At 38.9% G+C, this 21,375-nt stretch overlaps 1 protein-coding gene across 7 annotated transcripts in view; it reads right to left on the bottom strand.

Annotated features, from left to right (window-relative positions):
- CLIP4 (CAP-Gly domain containing linker protein family member 4) overlaps nucleotides 1-21,375 on the bottom strand; it is a 72,366-nt gene that overhangs the window by 14,861 nt on the left and 36,130 nt on the right. For 6 of the 7 annotated variants that reach the window (XM_030557345.1, XM_030557344.1, XM_030557342.1 and 3 more), the window contains exons 4-11: nucleotides 21,123-21,262; nucleotides 19,525-19,618; nucleotides 18,655-18,816; nucleotides 14,229-14,347; nucleotides 9,119-9,355; nucleotides 5,896-6,031; nucleotides 5,000-5,137; nucleotides 1,339-1,425 (exon numbers count right to left, since the gene is read on the bottom strand). In XM_030557345.1, coding sequence (XP_030413205.1) covers nucleotides 1,339-1,425; nucleotides 5,000-5,137; nucleotides 5,896-6,031; nucleotides 9,119-9,355; nucleotides 14,229-14,347; nucleotides 18,655-18,816; nucleotides 19,525-19,618; nucleotides 21,123-21,262 — 1,113 coding nt within the window. The remainder of the gene's footprint in view (nucleotides 1-1,338; nucleotides 1,426-4,999; nucleotides 5,138-5,895; nucleotides 6,032-9,118; nucleotides 9,356-14,228; nucleotides 14,348-18,654; nucleotides 18,817-19,524; nucleotides 19,619-21,122; nucleotides 21,263-21,375) is intronic. The other variant, XM_030557348.1, reaches the window with a different exon arrangement.

The following is a 21,375-nucleotide window of genomic DNA, read 5'->3' as shown; positions in this document are numbered from 1 at the left end:
GACCTGCTTGTTCGGGGAACGCGAGAGCAAACCAGGGAAGGAGACCAGCTTCGCCGCGGTTTGCTCTCGCGTTCCCCGAACCACTCTGCAAACCGCAGGGAAGGAGACCTGCTTGTTCGGGGAACGCGAGAGCAAACCGGGGAAGGAGACCAGCTTGATTACCAGAGGCTTCCTCAGGTATGCTGGGATACCTGCTTATTCCACGGAGGTCAAGAAAAGCGCTGGTAAGTGTCTACACTTGACTACCAGCGCTGGATCACCAGTGCTGGATCCTCTACACCCGAGACAAAACGGGAGTACGGCCAGCGCTGCAAACAGGGAGTTGCAGCGCTGGTGATGCCCTGCAGATGTGTACACCTCCTAAGTTGCAGCGCTGTAACCCCCTCACCAGCGCTGCAACTTTGTGATGTAGACAAGCCCTGGGACTACAATTCCTTCCCGATGCCCAATATGGTGATTAGACCCCAAGCATATGGGCAAGACTCACCAGCCAGACAGGTGGGAGATAATTCTCTGTAGTAACTCAGAACCCTCCCTATCTAATGTCCAATCTCCAACAACTGGAGATATTTGCTACTAGCAGTCATAATGGGCCATGCCATTGTAAGCAAACTCATCAAGCTCAGCCTCCAAAAAAGTTAGGTTTTTTGCCTCCGGTACTCCCTTTGAAAGACTGTTCGAGAACTTCACTCCTCTGATGGTTAGAAACCTTTGTTTAATTTTAAGCCTAAACTTACCGATTGCCAGTTTATATTCATTTGTTCTTGTGCCAGTATCAGCTCTTAACTTAAAACAAGTCCGCCCCTTGCTAGTGTTTATCCGCTTGGTGTATTTATAGAGAGGAATCGTATCTCCCTTCAGCCTTTGTTTTGTTAGGCCTAACAAGCCAACCTCCTTGTCTCTTCTCGTAAGGTACATTTTCCATTCCTCTGATCACCCTAGCAGTCCTTCTCTGCACCTGTTCCAGTTTGAATTCATCTTTCTTGAACATGGGAGATCAAAAATGCACTCGGTATTCCAGATGAGGTCTCACCATTGCCTCATATAACGGTACTAACTCTTCCCTAGCTCTACTGGGAATACCTCGCTTGACTCATCCTAGGACTGCATTAGCCTTTTTCACAACGGCATCACATTGGTCCCGTTCAGATTAATCCTGCTCCTAGCAGACTGGTGTACAGGGCTGCTTGGAACTAGAATGTAGGTCTACATTAGCACTGCTTTTGCAGCATATTTGAGTGCCTGTGAAGAGGGGTAGGGGAAGGAAGAGATATGCGATACTTCCTTTGCCCTACCCAGAATTGGCCCAAAAAAAAGAAACAAGGGGAATGTAGTTACCTTCTTTACCAGGCATAATTTTCATTCCTTCTTCACTAGCCAAAAAGGTGGATTCAGAACTACTGTCTTTTTTTAATGTAGCTAAGCCTAGGATACAAAAAAGACAAAAAACAAATAGGGTCAACCAGTATCCTGGCAATTAACAATTAATAATTTTACAGAAAAATCCACATATGCAAACAGATACAGTACTGGGCTTGTAGATCACTGAACAAACGATGAAACCTCCAAGTCCATCATTTCAATCCAACTGTTCCACATACATACTATAGAAACTAGTAGTCTTTACAGAAGAGTGTGATATCTAGTATTTAGAACATGATACTGAGAAAATAAGGATTAATGTCCTAATCCTGACTGATACTAGTTTCCTGTGTCACCACTGGCAAGCTGCAACTTCTCTGTGCTCTCTCTCGTCCCTCTCTTCACCCATCTGTGAAATGGGGCCAAGGTCTGCCTAATTTACAGGTTTCTGGAGGCTTATTTAGTATTTGTAAAATGCGATTCTTCAAATATGAGTACTACCAAACCACAGTATTTTTATATAAAACTTCTAGTTGTAAAATAATTTACCAATCGTGTTAAACCACTGACACTTAAAAATGCTCCAAAGCAATCAAGCCATATTATAAACAAAGGGCTTGCCAAATGTTTATATTGAAACAATCTGAGTTAACACAAGTGAAGAAAAAATCCTTTAAAATCACAAACTTCTGATTCTTAAACACATCCAAAACTGAAAATTTTTGCTTTTACTATTGGAATAAGACTACCAACTGTTAAATCTATAACTTCTGTGGATGCATGTATTTACACAAATCTGAGTTTTAACCCCATAACTTTTGGTTTCAAGCCTACAAAAACGGATTGAATATGCCAGTATTAATCTAATTAAAGAGCCTATTACGCTACATAGCAACATGCTTCAAGGACAAGTTATTTTGTATTCATAAGTGGTTGTCTGCCACGACTAGGCAAAGAGAACAAAACCTTCCGGGCGATTTTGCTGGTACTAGTGATGGGCAAAGCGGACTTTTTATTTAATTATATTTATTGGCTTAGCCCAGATGATGTATTATTTTGGTACTTATTTATAACTGTATTCTATTTTAAGGTGTCTTGTATTTCAGCCTTAAGAGTCAGATATGTGAGAACATTGTTCATGGCCAGAGATATGTTTTATAACAGAAAATCCTTGATTAGTCCCAGTACTTAATGTGATCAGGTGACCATCACTGATGAAATCTAATGAACTATTTAAAGAGCAAATATTTTTACCACAAATATCAAAAGTACAAATAATAAAAAGCATTAAAAAATATCTAAATACAATATTAAAAGTGAGGTTTGACAGAATTCTGCAGTCTATCTACAATGTTTATAGAAGATGTACTAATGATTTTTCATGGTCTGTAACACAAATAATTTACTGGTGGTTAAGACACTTAAGAAATTTACTCCAGTAATGCAAGTAAATGTGTCAGAAGAAAGCTCCGTATTTGCAACTTTATTCTTTCACCCTAGCAAGTGAATCCACTAGGCACATTAAGATAAATGGGCCCTTTGGCATAAGAATATCTTACGATGGCAGTTCAACGCATACTGCTTACACATGTAAGCCCTAGTGGGTGTACCATATAGAACTTACTCTGATTTTTACTTAAAGCAAATGTCAAATTTTGGGATTTATAAAGATGGTTAGGCACAGCTATGTCAAAAAACAGGTTCATCACAAACTATTCTCACGAATGCTTTGCCTCAGAGGAAAACAATCCTTTTCCATTTTAATCAAGATCTTTTGAAAATAAATCGTAGCTCAATCTTAACAAACAGCTGTCTTACGGCTCACAATACTATGAGTGGACCAAACAGCCAAAGTGAAGAATGTTTTATAGAAAGAGATAGCTTAGGCCCCCACTTTACAGTTTTGCAAACAAATGTAATCATTTTACTGAAGTGCAGCATTTTATGCAAGGTGTCAGTTTTTCCACATCATGTTAAACTGCCTGGACGTTAAGTTAATTGTCTAAGTTGACATGATTAGGACAACGCATTTCAAAAAAAGATGAGCTTTGTGGAGCATGTCATTTTCCAGATCAAACTGTAACCATGCAACTTATACTATACAAATGCCCCATTTCCAGCAAAGGTCAGACAAAAAACTTCAGAAAGTTTGAAGTATGTCAATGTGTAGAAAATTGTAGATGTTCAATTATTTTTAAAAGGTCACAGAGCAGTACATGTCTACCACATAGACATGATAGCGAGAGTCAAATGACTTTTGCAAGTTATCCCAAAATCACTGCTAAAAAACCATATTCCACCATCCCATCATGTAGTCTGTATATGCTGCATATTTTACAATTAAAAGAGGAACGTTTTAGAGGATTTAAATAATTTTGTAGGCATATATGTACACCCCTCTACCTGTAAAGTCATGCTTCTTTATTATAAAGGGTCCAACTGGCAGGACTGAGAGGGGAAATTATAACACAACACATATAATAGCATTATTTTTACATCATTTAATCAAGATCGGGGCCTATTTGTATATGCTCAGCACTGTACAAACACATAAGAGAGAGCATACAAGCTAAATTGACAAGAAAGGCAAAGGGTGGAGGAAAAGGAATATTATCTTGACTTTACAGATGGAGACCTGAGGCACAGAGAGAGTAAGTGATTTGCCTAAACTGAGGTCACACAGGAGCTCTATGGCAGAGCCAGGAATTAAACCCAGATCTCCTAAGCCCCCACTCACGGACTTAAACACAAGAATATCTATCCCCTCCAGATGTATTCTTTGTTTCTCATGTGAACTAATTCATTGCCTTGACACATAATGTAGTTATTAAAATAGCTTCTAATTAATTTTTGTCAGAAGGGTTTTTATTGAGAAAACTGGTATTAATACTTCTTACAATATTTTAATACTTACATACAGCTGCATATAAATTAGCATTTAAATTTGTTTTCCTCAACAGTTTGACAGCCTGCTGATCAAGTCAAATAAAAATCTACGTAATTAAAGCAAAGTGATTTTAGACATTTACAGATATCATCTCCAATCAGAAACAGCTTTAAAAGCTTCAGACTGCGTGCTATGGTATGCCTTTCCCAAACAGTATATCAATATGTAATGTTAGATCCCCTGGGTATATTATATCACCAAAATGACCATTCACTGAGAACAGAACCTTTAGTCACTCTACACAGATTCCCCTGGCTTAGCCCTAGAAAAGACATAGCAATTGTCTTACCAGAATCAGGCAACGGTGTAACTTGTCCCATAACTTACCTTCCAGCAATCAATTTTACACAGTGCTGCAGGGGATTGTAAAAAGGCCTCACACACCGGTGTTACAGTAAAATGACATACCATATGGTAGAACATTAATTGTTACTGTGATTGAGCCACAGGGCTTGATCCTGAGCAATAAGCACCTGCAGTTTAAAGTTATTTCATTGGGAGTTGACAGATGCTCAACACCCCTCAGCACCAACAACTTCAGTTAATGAGAAGGAATAATTAATAAATGTCATACTACTTTCTTATTCCAAGAGGATGAATTAACTACAGGCTAGGATTTTAATATAAAGATATGCAAAATTACCGTCTGATTTTTGGAGAGACTAGCTTTATAAAAAAAGAAATATTTACCAGTATTCACTTTTGAAGTTATGTGCGTTACATCTATTTTCTTGGACTTGACCAAAGTAGACCGTGTGGAAGGACTTCTGACAAAATTCTTCTTGTGATCTGAAGCTTTACTTATTTTAGAAAGAGGTGCAAAGATACCTGGAGAACAACAAAAAAAGAGAGAGAGATGCAGTAATGCAGCAAAAAAAATCTATCTATTCTCTCTTAGGTTACTCTGTTTAACAAAAGTATCTCAATTAATGGATTGTTATACTCATAGCTGGTGAGGTGGGGAAGTAATATTCCTCTTTTATAGATGGGAAAGTCACTTATTCTATCCTGTGTCTCAGTGCTCTGCCCAGCATCACAAAGAATGCTTGTGGCTAAGCTGGAAACTGAGGTAGAACATCCCTCAGCACAAGCTCCTGCATCATCTCACAGATGGAAATGAAATGCCAAGCAAATTTACAACACAGACACCTCAATTTGACAAACAGAGAAGGCAGACAACATCACATTCCTTTGATGGAAGAATTTTTAAGAAGAATATATGAATGCTCAAACGAATCTCTTTCAAAGTGGAAGGCCAAGTAAGCTATGAGAGAAAATGTCATATAGAAAAGAAACAATTACACTATGGCTGTGAGAAAAGCCTATAATCAATAAAGATGGCAAAACTAGAAAGATACAACATTGCAGTTTCAAGGACGTAATCAGAAATGGCTTCTTCCGCAACATTTAGAACTGATAAAGTTAGGAGCAGTTAAAGAAATTTACAAAATAGAAAAATCCAGGACAATCAATTTGTATTTATTGACCCAAGACACCTCATCTAATCAAACCAGTATTTTTCTTTTCTTTTTTTTAAAATTAAGATTTCAAAGTATCTGTAAAACATCTAGAAAATAAAGTTTTACCACATCTTGGTGCACACTTGAAGTACTGGACTTTTCCAACACTTCCGTCATTCTTTCCTTCTGGTTCATCCAGTTCTACACCAGCCCACTGCCCACTGGCAAATTCTGTTGTGCCACAAAATCTTAATGTACCAACCTAAAGAAAAGAATTAACACAGAATGACTTTGTGAATAATAAATAAATACCATGGCCCTTAGATACGATGTAAGATAGTAAGTCATCTCCAGATCCATGATCACTATACAGATTGCCACTTTCACATTCCTCTGCCTTCCTTGAGGGCAGAGATCCTTTTCCTTCAAAAATGCCAGCCAGTAAGTGTTCTAAGATATAAGAGACAGGACTAAGTCACCTGAGATTGAACAAAAGCAGCATTTATTGGCAGTTATCACAATAAAAAGATGTCACAAACAATACGTACCATTAGACAATGACATCACTTCAGCAAAGTACTTCAGTGCACGTCTTACTAAATAGGTTCATTCATTATGACTGCAAAGGGTAATTCACCTGCTTAAAGTTGGAACATACTTAAGTACCCTGAAGAATACAGGCCTCTACCGGATGAGGAAGGGAAGATTATAAAATAAAACAACACACCACATTCAGACTACCCCTAAAATTTAAAGATAATCTGCAAAGGAATTTATTCTCAAAGAGTCCATGACCTTTATTCCTTCTTGCCGATGCAAAAATAAAGCCTGAAAAGTTCTGTTTGTCTTCTTTTTCTTTTCTTTTTTTTTTTAAATGTTTATCTAGATCCTGTTTTTTTTAAGAAGGATCAGGGGCACTGAGACGGTCTTTTCTGATTTTACCAATGGACTTCTTCTAGTCTCAGAGGATGTGTATTACAAGATCACATGCCTTAATTTAAGGGGTGGGGTGCAGAATCATTAGCAAAGATGTCCTTTCTCCCAACAGTTTTAGACAGTGGATTTAAATCAGTTTTAAAACTTGGGGGTTTTAGTCTTAATAAAAATAAAAAAAATCTCCCTCTTTCAATTACTCAGCTTTCAGTCTTTTGTGGTGCTCATTTATCACTATAATTTCAAGAGCAGATATGGCGTTGGGATGGAGGGGAAGGGAGTGTTAAAATTAGAAATTCAACAAACAGAAGCTTCCCTCATCCCATTTTTCTAAAATGTTTTTAAACAGAACCGTTCAGACCAACCTTCTTTATATATCAGAAAGCAGCAATGAAGGGGGAGAGCCTCCTTCCTCCGTCCCCGTTTTATCTGTCCTTTTAAAATTTGACTATTATAGGATTACTTAATCCAGAGGTCCCCAAACTGTGGGGCGTGCCCCCTTAGAGGGATGTGGAGGAACGCTTGGGGGGCATGACTGAGTCTCAGACCTCACAGAGAGGTGGGGAGGGAGGGACACACAGCAGCTGCCCCCTACTCCACCCCATCCTTGCCCCCATCCTTAGCCTCCTTACTCTCGTCCGTGTCACCCTCTCCCAGAGCCACGACCCCACTCCTGGCCCCAGCTGTAGGCCTGACAGGGGCAGATGGGGAGTGTGAAATAAAAAGTTTGGGAACCACTGACAATCTATATCCATAAACTCTGGCCTCTGGCAGCCTATCAGAGGTGCAGCTCTTTAGTTGCATCTTTTCAGACTAAAGTTCTCCATGTCTAGAAAACTCCATCCACATAGAGAGTGAAAGTGTTACAGTTTACAGAAGACGTTCAGTGCTCTAGTGCAATGTCAAAATAAAAACGAGCATTCTATGTATGTAACTGAAATACCTAAAAATTTCTTTCTTCTTGTTCTGAGCTTTTACTGACTTGCAGCTCGAGTATTTTTGATGGCTGTTATTTTCTTCTTCTTCGCTTTCATTGTGTAATGGTTACTGGCTAAACAACTTTCAGACGTTAATTATCTCGTCAGAACAAGCAGTTTCTTGTATATATTTCAGTTAACGTGCCTTTTGTATTGCTAATGATTGTGTCACCTTTCCTGACCCAATTTCAATAACATGTCAAATTCAAATTGGAAGCTGCTTCATACACTGCGAGGAAAAGTTTTTGAATTGAAAAGAACAAATTATAAATCTAAAGTTAATATAATAAAAATTAGAAAAATCAAATATGCAAGTGCTGTTGTCACAGGTGCATGAAAACCCAAATGCAGAATTCTGCTCTTATAAATAGATGTTTCTGCAAAGTTTGCATGTGTGCTTATGGCAATCTTAAAAAAAATCCTATAGCTTTAAAATCATTTCTAAGTCCTTGCTACCCACAAGAAGAGGAAAAAAATATATGACTTTGTATATACCAGGGGTAGGCAACCTATGGCATGCAAGCTGATTTTCAGTGGCACTCACACTGCCCAGGTCCTGGCCACCGATCCAGGGGGCTCTGCATTTTAATCTACTTTTAAATGAAGTTTCTTAAACATTTTTAAAATCTTTTTTACTTTATATACAATAGTTTAGTTATATATTATAGACTTATAGAAAGAGATCTTCTAAAAACATTAAAATGCATTACTGGCACGCGAAACCTTAAATTAGAGTGAATAAATGAACTCAGCACATCATTTCTGAAAGGTTGCCGACCCCTGATATATACCAATATAGTTACCAATAGAACAACATATTTCCAAACTTATCTAGTTTAAAGCTATTAAAATTTGAGCTGCAGTTATTTAACTAACGTACTCATTGCTCCTTAGATTATATTGCTACCTCTATACCACGGCAGTGTTTCATCAAAAGAGATGTTAGCTGCATTGCGTCAATGAAATTAAATAACTAATGGCTAAGCAGAATTAAATGTACCTTTTACCGGTTTCTGGAATGGAAACTAGATTAATTCTACAGAATATAAATTCCTGTCACAAGATCCTGCAGATGGTACTTGTGAGCCCTGGCAGCATTTTGGATCTATACTCTACAAAGACTAAGACTCACTTATTTATAATGATGGACTGTTAAGGAAAGGTTTGCAGGTACAAAATACCGATTTTGTCTGACAAAACCTGCTTTTCACAACAGTGAAAAAGTTTCACTACTACACAAGCTTTCAGCTTCTCATGAGGGGATTTTCCTTTCCACCTGTTTTCCAACAATAGAAATATCTTTGCATCTCTACTGCCATCCGTATTTCATACCTTCCAGAAGTTATTTTACATTTACAGATAAGAAATCAGTTTCAAACATACTACAAATGCCCAATTCACAGGAGATTACTTGTGCAGTTTCAAATTTACTCACTTACCTTCTGTCCTGCGATAACAACACGATCTCCCAGTTTCAAGCCAAGTGACAGAAGCATGGCCTTGCCAGTGACATGATCATAGTTTGGAAGCATGGCCTTTGAGATGTCACATGACAGAGGCACTGCATCCAACAGCATCTGCTTGATTTCTTTTGCACTTGCTGCAGCATCTGCCATCTCCAATGGCATATCTACTGGATCAGGAACCACATCTGCTGGAATCTGTCCTTTGTCATTCTACATAAACAAGATAGAATAATGAAAAGACTTAACATAAAGACAGGCCAAAACTTGGCTGTGCAGTAGTGTCCATTTATAAGACTTAAAATCCCCTTGCTACCTTTTTTGTTGTTGTTAGTAACCAGCAGCCAAAATTTTCAAACATGTATTGTGACAGACCCAGGCCAGTGGGGTACAGGAGTCTGGTAGAGGGCAAATATACTGGTCACTGGCTGAGTAGTTTTCTGTTCCCTGAGTGACCAGAGAAGGGACTGCACTAAAGTAATCAGGAACCTGCTAGAACCAATTAAGGCAGACAGGCTAATTAGAACACCTGCAGCCAATCAAGGCAGGCTAATCAGGGCACTTAGTCAGGGAGGTGGGAGCCATAGGAGAGGAAGTGTGTGTGAGGAGCAAGACACACAAAGGAGCTGAGAGTGAGAGGGTGTGCTGCTGGAGGACTAAGGAGTACAAGCGTTATCAGACACCAGGAGGAAGGTCCTGTGGTGAGGATAAAGAAGGTGTTTGGAGGAGGCCATGGGGAAGTAGCCCAGGGAGTTGTAGCTGTCATGCAGCTGGTACAGGAGGCACTATAGACAGGTGCAATCCACAGGGCCCTGGGCTGGAACCCGGAGTAGAGGGTGGGCCTGGGTTCCCCCCAAACCTCCCAACTCCTGATCAGACATAGGAGGAGTTGACCCAGACTGGGGAAGATCACTGAGGTGAGCAAATCTGCCAATAAGTGCAAGATCCACCAAGGTAGAGGAGGAACTTTGTCACAGTATATACAACAATATAAAATAGGCATTTGACTGACAAAATACTGCATTTTAAAAGTGCACGTTATGAAGGACTAAGAAACAATGATGTTCTGAAAGTTTCTATATCATCATTGGCACACAAACTAAGGATTCTCCAAGAGGCCTTAATACAATTTATATTTGCTTGTTAAAAAAGAATATTATATATAGTCCCTGGAACTAGTTGACCAAGAGCAGCCCACTGAAAAGCTACTAGCTGGCAATGGCTTTCCATCATTATCAATTTAGACCATGGTTTGGCTCACCATATCAAATTTGGTGCATGTTACAATTTTTGACAAGGTTTTTAACTAGGTTGTGCTATGCTTGGCTCTAACATGGCTTGTGTCTGCTCACAGCACCAGTTGCTCAGTATTTTGTTAGTAAGTAGGGAGCTAACAATGCTTCGTTCTCAGTGCCTAAGTTGCCACATACTTGTAGCCCAGTTTACTGGTCCTCCTGTCTCCCACTTATGTGCTAATGCATCCCAAAGTACACTGTCCAGATGCTGCATGCATGCATCCTGGAAACTTTATTTCAAGACAATATAAAAAAAGCTATCTAGATTTCCCCAGAAGGCAGGATGCAAAGACTTAGCACGGTAGCTGCAGCAGACACAAACAAGGTTACAATGGACAATTTAGCTATGCTTGTAGTAATCAAGGTCAGATTATTACTTAGCATTTATATTATGATAGCATCTAAAGGATAACAGGTTGAGATCCAGGTTGAGTTCCACTGTAAAAAACATGATAAATGACAGTCCATGCCCCAAAGTGCAAATGAGAGTTGTACTTTAGTACTGACAGGCCTTAGAAGACAGACATTCTATGTGTGGAAAAACATTGATGCTCTTAGTCTAGTTCCTAATGGACAGTGCAATCTAAGTATATACACTAACAACTGATGGTGCATGAAGATTGATCCACAATGCAATTTTTAAGACAAACAAATCAAACATCTAGAATCATTTACAATTCAGACTTTCTAAAGGTTTAAAACTGGCTCTCTCACTAAGTCTCAGCAGAAGTCCAAATGGCAGCTACAAGGAACATGTAAGTTTGTGGATACTGTGATGGAAGATCTTATGGAATTATTTTAAAATAATACATTAGCTCTTTCATTTTCTCTCTTTAGTAACATGGTCCAGGCACACCCATAATTTGCCACAGACCTATTGTTTTTAGCAGAACAACATGCAAGTGCTTGTGGAAGATCATTAACTATGATAGGTGTGGCCAAAATCTCTCCTTTTTTCCAGGGATCACTAGTTGAGGAGGTAACCCATTAAACTGTTTTGAAACCGTACAACTGGATGTATAAAGGCAAACAAGGCACTATTCTTAATGAACACATTGATAATTATAACCAAAACCCCACACTTTAATATTTCCATAACTCCAAATCTTTCTTTCTTAGGAGTTTCTATAGCAGAAGCCACCCTGGTTTCCTTCGGGGAAAAAAGTCAGAGTTACTAATCAGCAATATGGGAGATTCAGGTTCAGCAGCCACTACAAGACTCTTTCCCCCTGCACAAGTGGTATTCAGATCTGCCAGAGAGACTGTTTGGGCTCATGCGATTAGGGCAAGACTATTAATACCCAGCATTTGCGATGATCTTAGGTTGCATTCCTATGTTTATGAACAGAGGTACAGCTGTGTGATAATGGCTACTTTAGGAGACAAAGGACCACTAACTAATAAAAAGACAGGCATACATACAGTAATGGGAAAATCTGAGGAATGTCGCTAAACTGACTTTTAGAGAGAACTGGATCTTGACAGAAATCTAGGGTTGGATAGCAGATCACAACTGCCCAAAAAGGAAAATCTTTCAAAATTAATAGGAGTACTTGTGGCACCTTAGAGACTAATAAATTTATTGTAGCATAAGTTTTCATGGGCTACAGCGCACTTCATCGGATGCATGTAGTGGAAAATACAGAAGGAAGATATATATACACACACAGGGAACATGAAACAATGTGTGTTACCATACACATTATAAGGAGAGTGATCAGCTAAGGTGAGCTGCTGTGAGCAGGAGAGAAAAAGAACTGTTTGTAGTGGTAATGAAAATGGCCCATTTCCAGCACTTGACAAGGAGATATAAGGAACTTCCAAAACTAATTACCAATGATTTTCAGGCAGTACCACTCAATAGAATACATCTCAGCTGACCAAAACCCAGGACTGGTTGTTACTGTTTTGTGTGTGTGGCTATTTTTCTTAAATGTTAGGGTAATCGGGGGAAATTTTCCTCTCTTTCTTAAACTAGACACAAGGTAGGTCTGCTGGTGAGACACACAAACTTTTGAGCTTACAGAAAGCTCTTCTTCAGGTCTAGTAAATGCATTCAGTGGAAACGTATATGCTGCAATTAAAAACTCATGGCTGACCCATGTCAGTTGACTCAGGCTCATGGGGTGCAGGCTAAGGGGCTGTTCAATTATGGTGTAGTATAGACATTGGGGCACACAGTTACCTGAGCTCTGCAAGCCAAGTCAGGTGATATGGGCCAGCCATGAGTTTTTTAATTGCAGTGTAGGCATATGCAGAGTGTCACCTTGTACTTAGCTATAAAAGATTATTTAGCATAAGTAGTTATACACATCGTACAAAGAACCTTTCAAGGGACAATTCAAGATGAGGTGGCTGATTAATACCTCTCCAATCACAGTAGGAAAGGAAGAAAAAAAAAAGCAAGGGGGAGAGGAGGTTGTTATAGATTGTTGTAAAAAGCCATGAATTCAATGTATGTACTCAGTTCATGAATTTTTGTATCTAGCAAAATTACAAATTTAGGTTCCCAGACTCATCCTTTGAAGGTGTTACGTAGGTTTCCTTTGAGGATGAGGACAGAGAACTCAGCTAATCACATACCCCAGCTTTTCCTCCTTATGATTGGAGGGGTTTTAAATAGACACTTCACCTTGAATAGTCCCTTGAAATGTGTTAACTACTTATGCTAAACAATCTGTTCAGCCTTGTATTCAGAGTGTCACAGCGAAATACACTGCCCAGCCCTGAAGGAGAGCTCTGCGTAAGCTTGACTCTCTCACCAAACACCTCTTACATCCTCTTATGTGTCTCCTACATCCTGGGACCAACACGGTAACAATCACCACTGCATACAAGTTTTCTTAAATGATAGTCAAATTAATCACTACACTCTTAAATGAACTCACAGGAAAATCATAAAAGACAAAAAATCCCTAACACCTATGGACTACCACTTTTCACAAGTGATCACTGTATATCTGATCTTTCAGCACTCATCCTTAAATAAAACCTATCCAATACCTTCAAAAGGCAAGCCTGGAAACTTAAATTCATAACACTGCTAGACACTAAAACCAAGGACATGGCTCATTACAACAACCTAACACATACCAGCCTGCTGCTAGACACTAAAACCAAGGACATGGCTCATTACAACAACCTAACACACACCAGCCTGCTAACGCTCAATGGCCTACATCAAACCCCTTCTGCATAAACAATCTAACCCTTATTTCCCACTCTATGGGCTTGTCTACATTACCAGTTGGATCGATGGGCAGCGATTGATCCAGCAGGGGTCGATTTATCGCATCTAGTCTAGCCGCGATAAATCAACCACCGAGTGCTCTCCTGTCGACTCCGCTTGCACCTCTTGCCCTGGTGGAGTACCGGAGTCGACGGGAGAGCATCAGCCGTCGACTTACTGCAGTGAAGACATTGCGGTAAGTAGATCTAAGTATGTTGACTTCAGCTACGTTATTCACGTAGCTGAAGTTGCGTAACAGATTGATTCCCTCCACCCTAGTGTACACCAGGCCTATTTCAAGGGACCTCCTAATGTTACCCATTATGCTTAACTGTGTCCCAACTTGTATTTAGCACAGAAACGCTGATTTCTTTCCCCAGACATGAAGAACTCTGGGTAGTTTGAAAGCTTGAACCTTTCACCAACAGAAGTTGGTCCAATAAAAGATATCTTTGCTACCTTGTCTCTCTCATATCCTGAGACCAACTTGGCTACAGCAACACTAAACAGTCAAAAGAATTACTTTTCATCCTTTTGGTTCATCTAAAATCTTACACCTTACCCTAAAGGCAGGATTCGCTCCATGTTCCAGTAAACACTTCACTGCTGCAGTACACAAATTAAACGCAGCAATATGCAAAGCTGTTCCAAAATCAAAGTCACTGCAGGTGGCATCCACATCTGCAATTAAACATCACATGAGTGAGAATGGAAGAGGTGTTACTTGAAACATTTCAACATATAAATAAGCACTATTACCTGTAACCCAGATGCTGATGAAAGGTGATTTTATGTAGCACCTCTCCTTAACCATATATTATATATATCACACACACACACACATATATACATTCTTTACAAACTCCCATCTTCTACCTTAGTTAACTCCTGTCATTGCACGATGCTAACTGCTAATAGCTAAACAGCAGATAGCATATAAAAATGAGTATTCTGGGTAAATAACAAGATGCTTGTACATTTATATTTCTATTTGTTGTTTAAACATGTAGAAACTTTGAAAAGGGTGTACTTTCCACACAACTGTGTTCTTTTTTATTGGGCAAACATCGATTGCACCCCCGCTTCCCGTATTTACTTCATAAAAAGCAAACAAATTAGTGATAGTAAAGGGTCTTAGACTGACAGTTTACAGAATGAAATGTTATAATCCAATCAAGAACAGGTACAGTACAACATAAATTCCCCCAGATTATCCTAATGTGCCTCAATCTCCTTTTGGAGCAATTACTTTTAGCTGATAGAAAAAAATTCAGTCTCAATATCCAATCAATCTTTGGTTTGGTTTGAAGCTAACAAAATGAGTACCAGTTCAGGATGCGAACATTTGTCCACAACTCCAACTCGTTTCACATACGGTATCAAGCAACCTTCATATGCCTTTCAGATGTTACTAACCTAGTTCTAATTTGAACCAGTGGCCATGAAAAAGGACACAGAACCTTTCAACTCAGAGCTATCTAACATCAGAAAGGTTGTCTACATGGCACACCAAAGCACCCCAGTGCTCTAATGTGTTGCATTCTAACTGCCCCATGTAGACCCTGCTGGCATACTCTAAAAGGTATCTATTTTGCGTTAACATAATCCTGTTTGAAATGGGACTACACCAATGTGAACTAGGGACCTTTATATATAAACTTGAAATTACTATTATCAGTAAAATATCTAAGATAATCATTCTATAAGACCAGACAAATTTGCATGCTTGTTAGGCTATCAACCAGACATTTCTATGTCCGTATATGGCCTGATTTTCAGAAGGGCTGAATACAGATATCACCAACTAAAGTCAATGAGAGCTACAAGCGTTCGGTGCCTCTGAAAATCTAGTGTTTTTTTGTTTTGTTTTTTTTAAATGAAAGCCTTCAAATATATCTATCAGACCACTATCATGTCCTTAAAACTTAGTCACACCCTTTGAGGTTATTAGCATTACCTCTTTATTGCATTTTACATTGACTTTGTAAATTTGCACAACATATATGAAAGCAAAAGTACATAGACAAAACCTGAAGGCATGTTTACACACATTTCCAGCTTAACTAGGTAGCCTGTATAATTACTTGAGAACTATCTGAAGGGAAAGAAATATGCAGCAATACAGTTTGTTGTGAATGACGTATATGGGATTATACACCAGAAGCATGACACACAAAAACATTATTTCATTCCCAAGGAATGAGAGTTCCCATATGTGAATATATTCGCCAATTTGGGGATAAACTAGTTCTCTATATAGGTTCTCTCTAAAATTCTTAGAATTGAGAATATTATATGAAGGCATGCAGGGCATTTTACTGCTGCAGTAAATCAAGCTCATGTGGTAACTGGTTCTTCTTTGGAAGTGTCTCTAAATTCATGCCATACTCATTATACCTTTTGCTTGAAAGGTTATGTAAATCTTGTGACTTTTTTCCCCCAGAACAGTATGGACCCCTCCAAGGTACACTTGGGTCCCTCCACACAGCTCACTGCAAACCAAAAAAACTATATTTTGTTTGTACATGCATACCTGTTTCTCCCCAAGATCTGAAATGAAATAGCAACTATATCCTTATGGAACAGTCTGCCCAGTTAAGTCTTGTTCCCCAAATGTTACAAGTATCTCTTACACTAATCCAAACCTCCTAATACATTAAGTCAACTAATAGCAACTGTGCCAGGCAGGTTGTTTTATAAACATCTTAGGGTAATCACATTTTTCTTAGGTTGTGGGTATTACACATGTGGGAGCTAATGAGGAGCATGTCATTTGCCCAGATAAGTTTTCTTGGATGAGTGGACAAAACCCTGCCCTTCCTTGGAGCAGATGTGCAGGAGAACTGAACAAGTACAAGGCCAGGTGTTTGGCACAAGAGCCATTCTGCTGCTGCAGGTCATGAAGAGAGAGGGGGAGGGTGGCTGTTGCAACATGATGTTGGCTGCACTTCTGAACATGAGCAATAGTGGTTTGTCTCTTGTTGCTGGCTAGAGTTTGTTGCTCCTACACTCTCAGGAAATATGGTGCATTAGAAGGGAGAATTCTGGTTAGTGTTCAAGCACTGTGGAAAGATCCAGGCTCTCCTCAAGTGGTGACAGGGATTCAAAGGGAAAGAAGCTCGCTACTACACCAGAATCCAGGACTTTGCCTTCTAATTATACCCCTAGATATGAGCGCCCGCCCACCCTGCATTTGTTTTTGAGAGATGCTAAAGCAGTCACTAGAACCTACGCTTATGGATGAATACTCTGACAATTCCTTATGCAAGATCTGGTAAACAAACCCTGTGCGTCTACATGATGTTTTTAGACATGAAATAGGGTATTAAGTTGTCAATATTTATAAAAGGACATCTTTTCAGTTTTTAAAATGAAGTCTTTTTAATTACAGCTAGTTAAAAAGAGGCATCTGACAACTCTACAAGACAGCATAACCAGAAGGATTATGGGATGTTTATTTAGTACAATGCACAAACTGTTTATTGGCATAGATATTCATGCAGATTAGGAACACTAATATTGGCTTCTGCTTCAGAAACCATAGACTCAGACTCATAGACTTTACTGTCAGAAGGGACCAATATGATCATCTAGTCTGACCTCCTGCACAAAGCAGGCCACAGAACCCTATCCATCCACTTCTATAACAAACCCCTAACCTATGTCTGAGTTATTGAAGTCTTCACATTGTGGTTTGAAGACCTCAAACTGCAGAGAATCCACCAGCAAGTGATCCATGCCCCACGCTGCAGAGGAAGGTGAAAAACCTCCAAAGCCTCTGCCAATCTGCCCCGGAGGAAAATTCCTTCCCGACCCCAAATATGGCCATCAGCTAAACCCTGAGCATGTGGGCAAGACTCACCAGCCAGCACTCAGGAAAGAATTCTCTGCAGTGACTCAAGATCCCATCCCATCTAACATCCCATCACAGACCACTGGGCATACTTACCTGCTGATAATCAAAGATCAATTGCCAAAATTAAGCTATCCCATCATACCAACCCTTCCATAAACTTATCAAGCTTAGTCTTAAAGCCACATATGTCTTTTGCCCCCGCTACTCCCCTTGGAAGGCTGTTCCAGAACTTCACTCCTCTAATGGTTAGAAACGTTTGTCTAATTTCAAGTCTAAACTTCCTAGTGTCCAGTTTATATCCATTTGTTCTTGTGTCTACATTGGTACTAAGCTTAAATAATTCCTCTCCCTCCCTAATATTAATCCCTCTGATATATTTATAAAGAGCAAGCATATCCCCCCAAATGACCAGTGTCATTTACTTTTTGCATTAATATACTGGGTTAGACTTTGATTATTCATTTATACTATTACTTGCAGAATTTTACAGACATTTATAACTACCAGTGGGGTCTCCCATCCAATCTGTACCCATTCTACTATGTCAGATATGACAATTTAGTTGCTTCATTTTTAAATGGACGGCAGAGGTGAGACATATGAACACGTCAATAGCAGCTCCAATTGTTAGCAGCATGCATCTTTTTCACCTTCTGTTATGTTCTCCAGAACTGATCTACCCCATAGCCTGCTTCTTCCTTTCTGAGTCTGCCTCTTGATCATAAGGGCACCTCAGAGAGCCTGAGATTTCACAAATAGAACAGTTGTGCTTGTTTCTTCACATCTACTCTTTCACTCTGTCAGCAAAAGTTTAGAGGTAAGTAAACTGACGCTATATTACCATTCCCCACAGCATTCCCTCACTTCCCATTCACTATTTATGAAGTCTGATCCCATCATACTCTCTCTTCTTTCTTAAAAAAAACCCTGGTCTATGCACTACAGCATAAACTCAGTTCAGAGAAAATGGACCAAAAAAGCAAACTAAAGAGAATGAGAAGTTACTTAAAAAAAATTATGGGAAAATGCAGCTTTCCTCTATGCCTGCACAACTCCATTTACTGGATGGATCAGTTAACTGAAGGGCAGAATGGCATATAACCTACGAAAACTGATACTTGATAATACCTACCTTTGGGCTTTGCATTTTTCAAAATAACTCTAATAAGTTCCGGAACATCAAAGTAGGCAGCATAATGCAAAGCATTCATATTTGTCCAGCGACTACGCAAACTGGTATCTGCACCCAGATCGATAAGGTGAGAGGCGAATTTGGCAGCAGTCTCAACATCACCTGCAAAGCAGATTTTTTTTTAAAGTTGATTTAAATGTTAGTTAAGAGTTTAATAGAGTGGTATAAATATACCAGCCTAGATATCACATATAATGCATTAGAAAACCTTTGTATCCCAAATTATGGCTACACAGAGCAAAGCCTATAGAAAGACATTTTGCTACGAAAAGGATCTCTTGAGGATTAGGCACAAAAGGAATCATGGGCATCAGAGACAGGTCAGGGAGGTGGTGGAGTGAGGCTCCACAATGCCTAATTTTCAGACCTTCTGCTAGCAAAGTTAAAACTCCATCAGCCACCCCACCCGCTTTTGCTGGGTTCAGTATTCGTGTAAAAAAATACTTTGATAGAAGCCAATAGGAATCATCAAGAAAGAGAGGGCTAAATGCACTCTTCTTTCCTATAAATGTACATTAAATGCAACCAAAAGTTCCTTTTCTCTCCCAAGGAGCCTGAGATTTCAATATTACCAAGCAAGAAACCTCTCAGTTATGTTTAGTTTTTTTAATTGGTATTAATACATCAAATAATTTCTGTATCATCCCTTCCAACAGCCATTAAGGGACTATACAAATAAAATGTTTACAAGAGTTAAGGCTAAGCACTAGCAAATTTACTATAAGGAACAATTTTCAAACGGAAGAGGGGTAGCCTCTGATTTATTGAGGCAAACGGTTCCATTTCCAATTTCTACTTTTCTTTACTCACCAATACCATGAGCCCCTGACTTGCAGGTGTAATGTAAGAGAGTCATATCAGTCAGTCCATCTCTATCATTCACACTGCAGCCTCTCTTAATGATCTGCAGAAAAACAGCACATGACTGATGAAATTATTGAATAAATTCTGTTTTCACACATAGATTTATGCATTTGTTGCAGTGAAGACTAGCAAAGCAGTTTGTTAAAGTGCATTATCAGTGCAAGGTACAGTAGACCCTTAGAGTTACAAATACCAGAGTTACAAATTGACCAGTCAACCACACATCTCATTTGGAACAGCAAATACACAATCAGGCAGCATAGATCAAAAAAAAAATAAAATAAAATAAAATAAAAATAAATAAAAAAGGAGAAAATACTATACAGCACAGTACTGTGTTAAATGTAAACTACTAAAAAAAATACAAGGAAAGTTTAAAAAAGAGATTTGACAAGGTAAGGAAACTTTCTGTGCTTGTTTCATTTAAATTAAGATGGTTAAAAGCAGCATTTTTCTTCTGCATAATAAAGTTTCAAAGCTCTATTAAGTCAACATTCAACTGTAAACTTTTGAAAGAACCACCATAACATTTTGTTCAAAGTTACAAACAACCTCCATTCCCAAGGTGTTTGTAACTCTTGAGGTTCTACTGTAGTTATACATAACTCAGCAAAATGGTTATTTAGTCATAGAATATCAGAGTTGGAAAGGATCTCAGGAGATCATCTAGTCCAACCCCCTGCTCAAAGCAGGACAAATCCCCAGGATTGTTTTTTTTTTAAAACCCTGTTCCCTAAATGGCCCCTTCAAGGATTGAACTCACAACCCTGGGTTTAACAGGCCAAATGCTCAAACCACTGAGCTATCATTATTGTAGCTATCAATGTCTCTATCATTATTAACCTTCAGTGCTTTCAGGTTTTATCATTTTTCCATCATTAGCACCAGCTTGGCTTTCATGTGTTGAAGAGTTAAGTGTTCCAGTTCTGATGCAGTGCATCCCAGGAAAACTAAATCTGTTTTAAAACACTAATTTTGCTTCCTCACCCACATTTTAATCCTTTGGTCCTCCATTACTCTGATAAAACCTGTAGTTATGATGTTGTAAGAAGAATCCATGCTGGACTGTCTAGAAAAGCCTACACAAGCTGATGAAATAAAGAAAAAGGCTTCAGCTTCCAAGTGACTTAATTGCTTTTGCAAGTCCCACTTTTAAATTCTGACTTAGTTTTAATTTAGTTTGTCGGAATTTTAAAAGTTATTGTAAACAGAAAAGTGGAAGATGGGAAATCCTAGTCATTTTAGTTCCAAAAAGAACTTCTCTATTTGTTTCTTCAACCCACCCTTGTTTCCTTCTCACAATTTTTTTGAATAGCTATATACTGATCTTCCTTCTCTTTTGCAAAGACAGCTGAATGTCACCTCTATTGTGATTGGTGTCTATATCACTGTTATACTGGTCAGTAGCTAAGTGCTGTAAGGCAAAAACAATCTCTTGAACCTATTATTTCAGCTGTTGAATAAGATCTGTTCTGATCATTATCAACACTATACCATTTTTCTTTAACACTGAAACTGCCCAGGAATCCTCCTTCATTCCTCACCTCATTTCCAATGATATCGATGTTCTGCTGGACTTGTGGGACCCATTGCCGTAAGATGGCGAACAATTCAGAAACGGATGTTTTAGGATTGAAAAGAATTTCTTGGCATGCTGCATCATTAGGATCGAAGAAGGAGAACTCTGTTTTTTAAGAAAAGATTGGGAGCATTATATGCAAATTTGGGTATTAAAATGCTTCAACAATGCATCTACTTTTCAAAACTTTTTTGAGGCAAGAAGTAGGGAGGAGATGC

Source organism: Gopherus evgoodei, chromosome 3 (assembly GCF_007399415.2).
Source record: "Gopherus evgoodei ecotype Sinaloan lineage chromosome 3, rGopEvg1_v1.p, whole genome shotgun sequence".
Classification (NCBI taxonomy): domain Eukaryota; kingdom Metazoa; phylum Chordata; order Testudines; family Testudinidae; genus Gopherus; species Gopherus evgoodei.
Note: the sequence above shows the minus strand (reverse complement) of the source record. Positions and strands in the feature narration are given on the sequence as shown.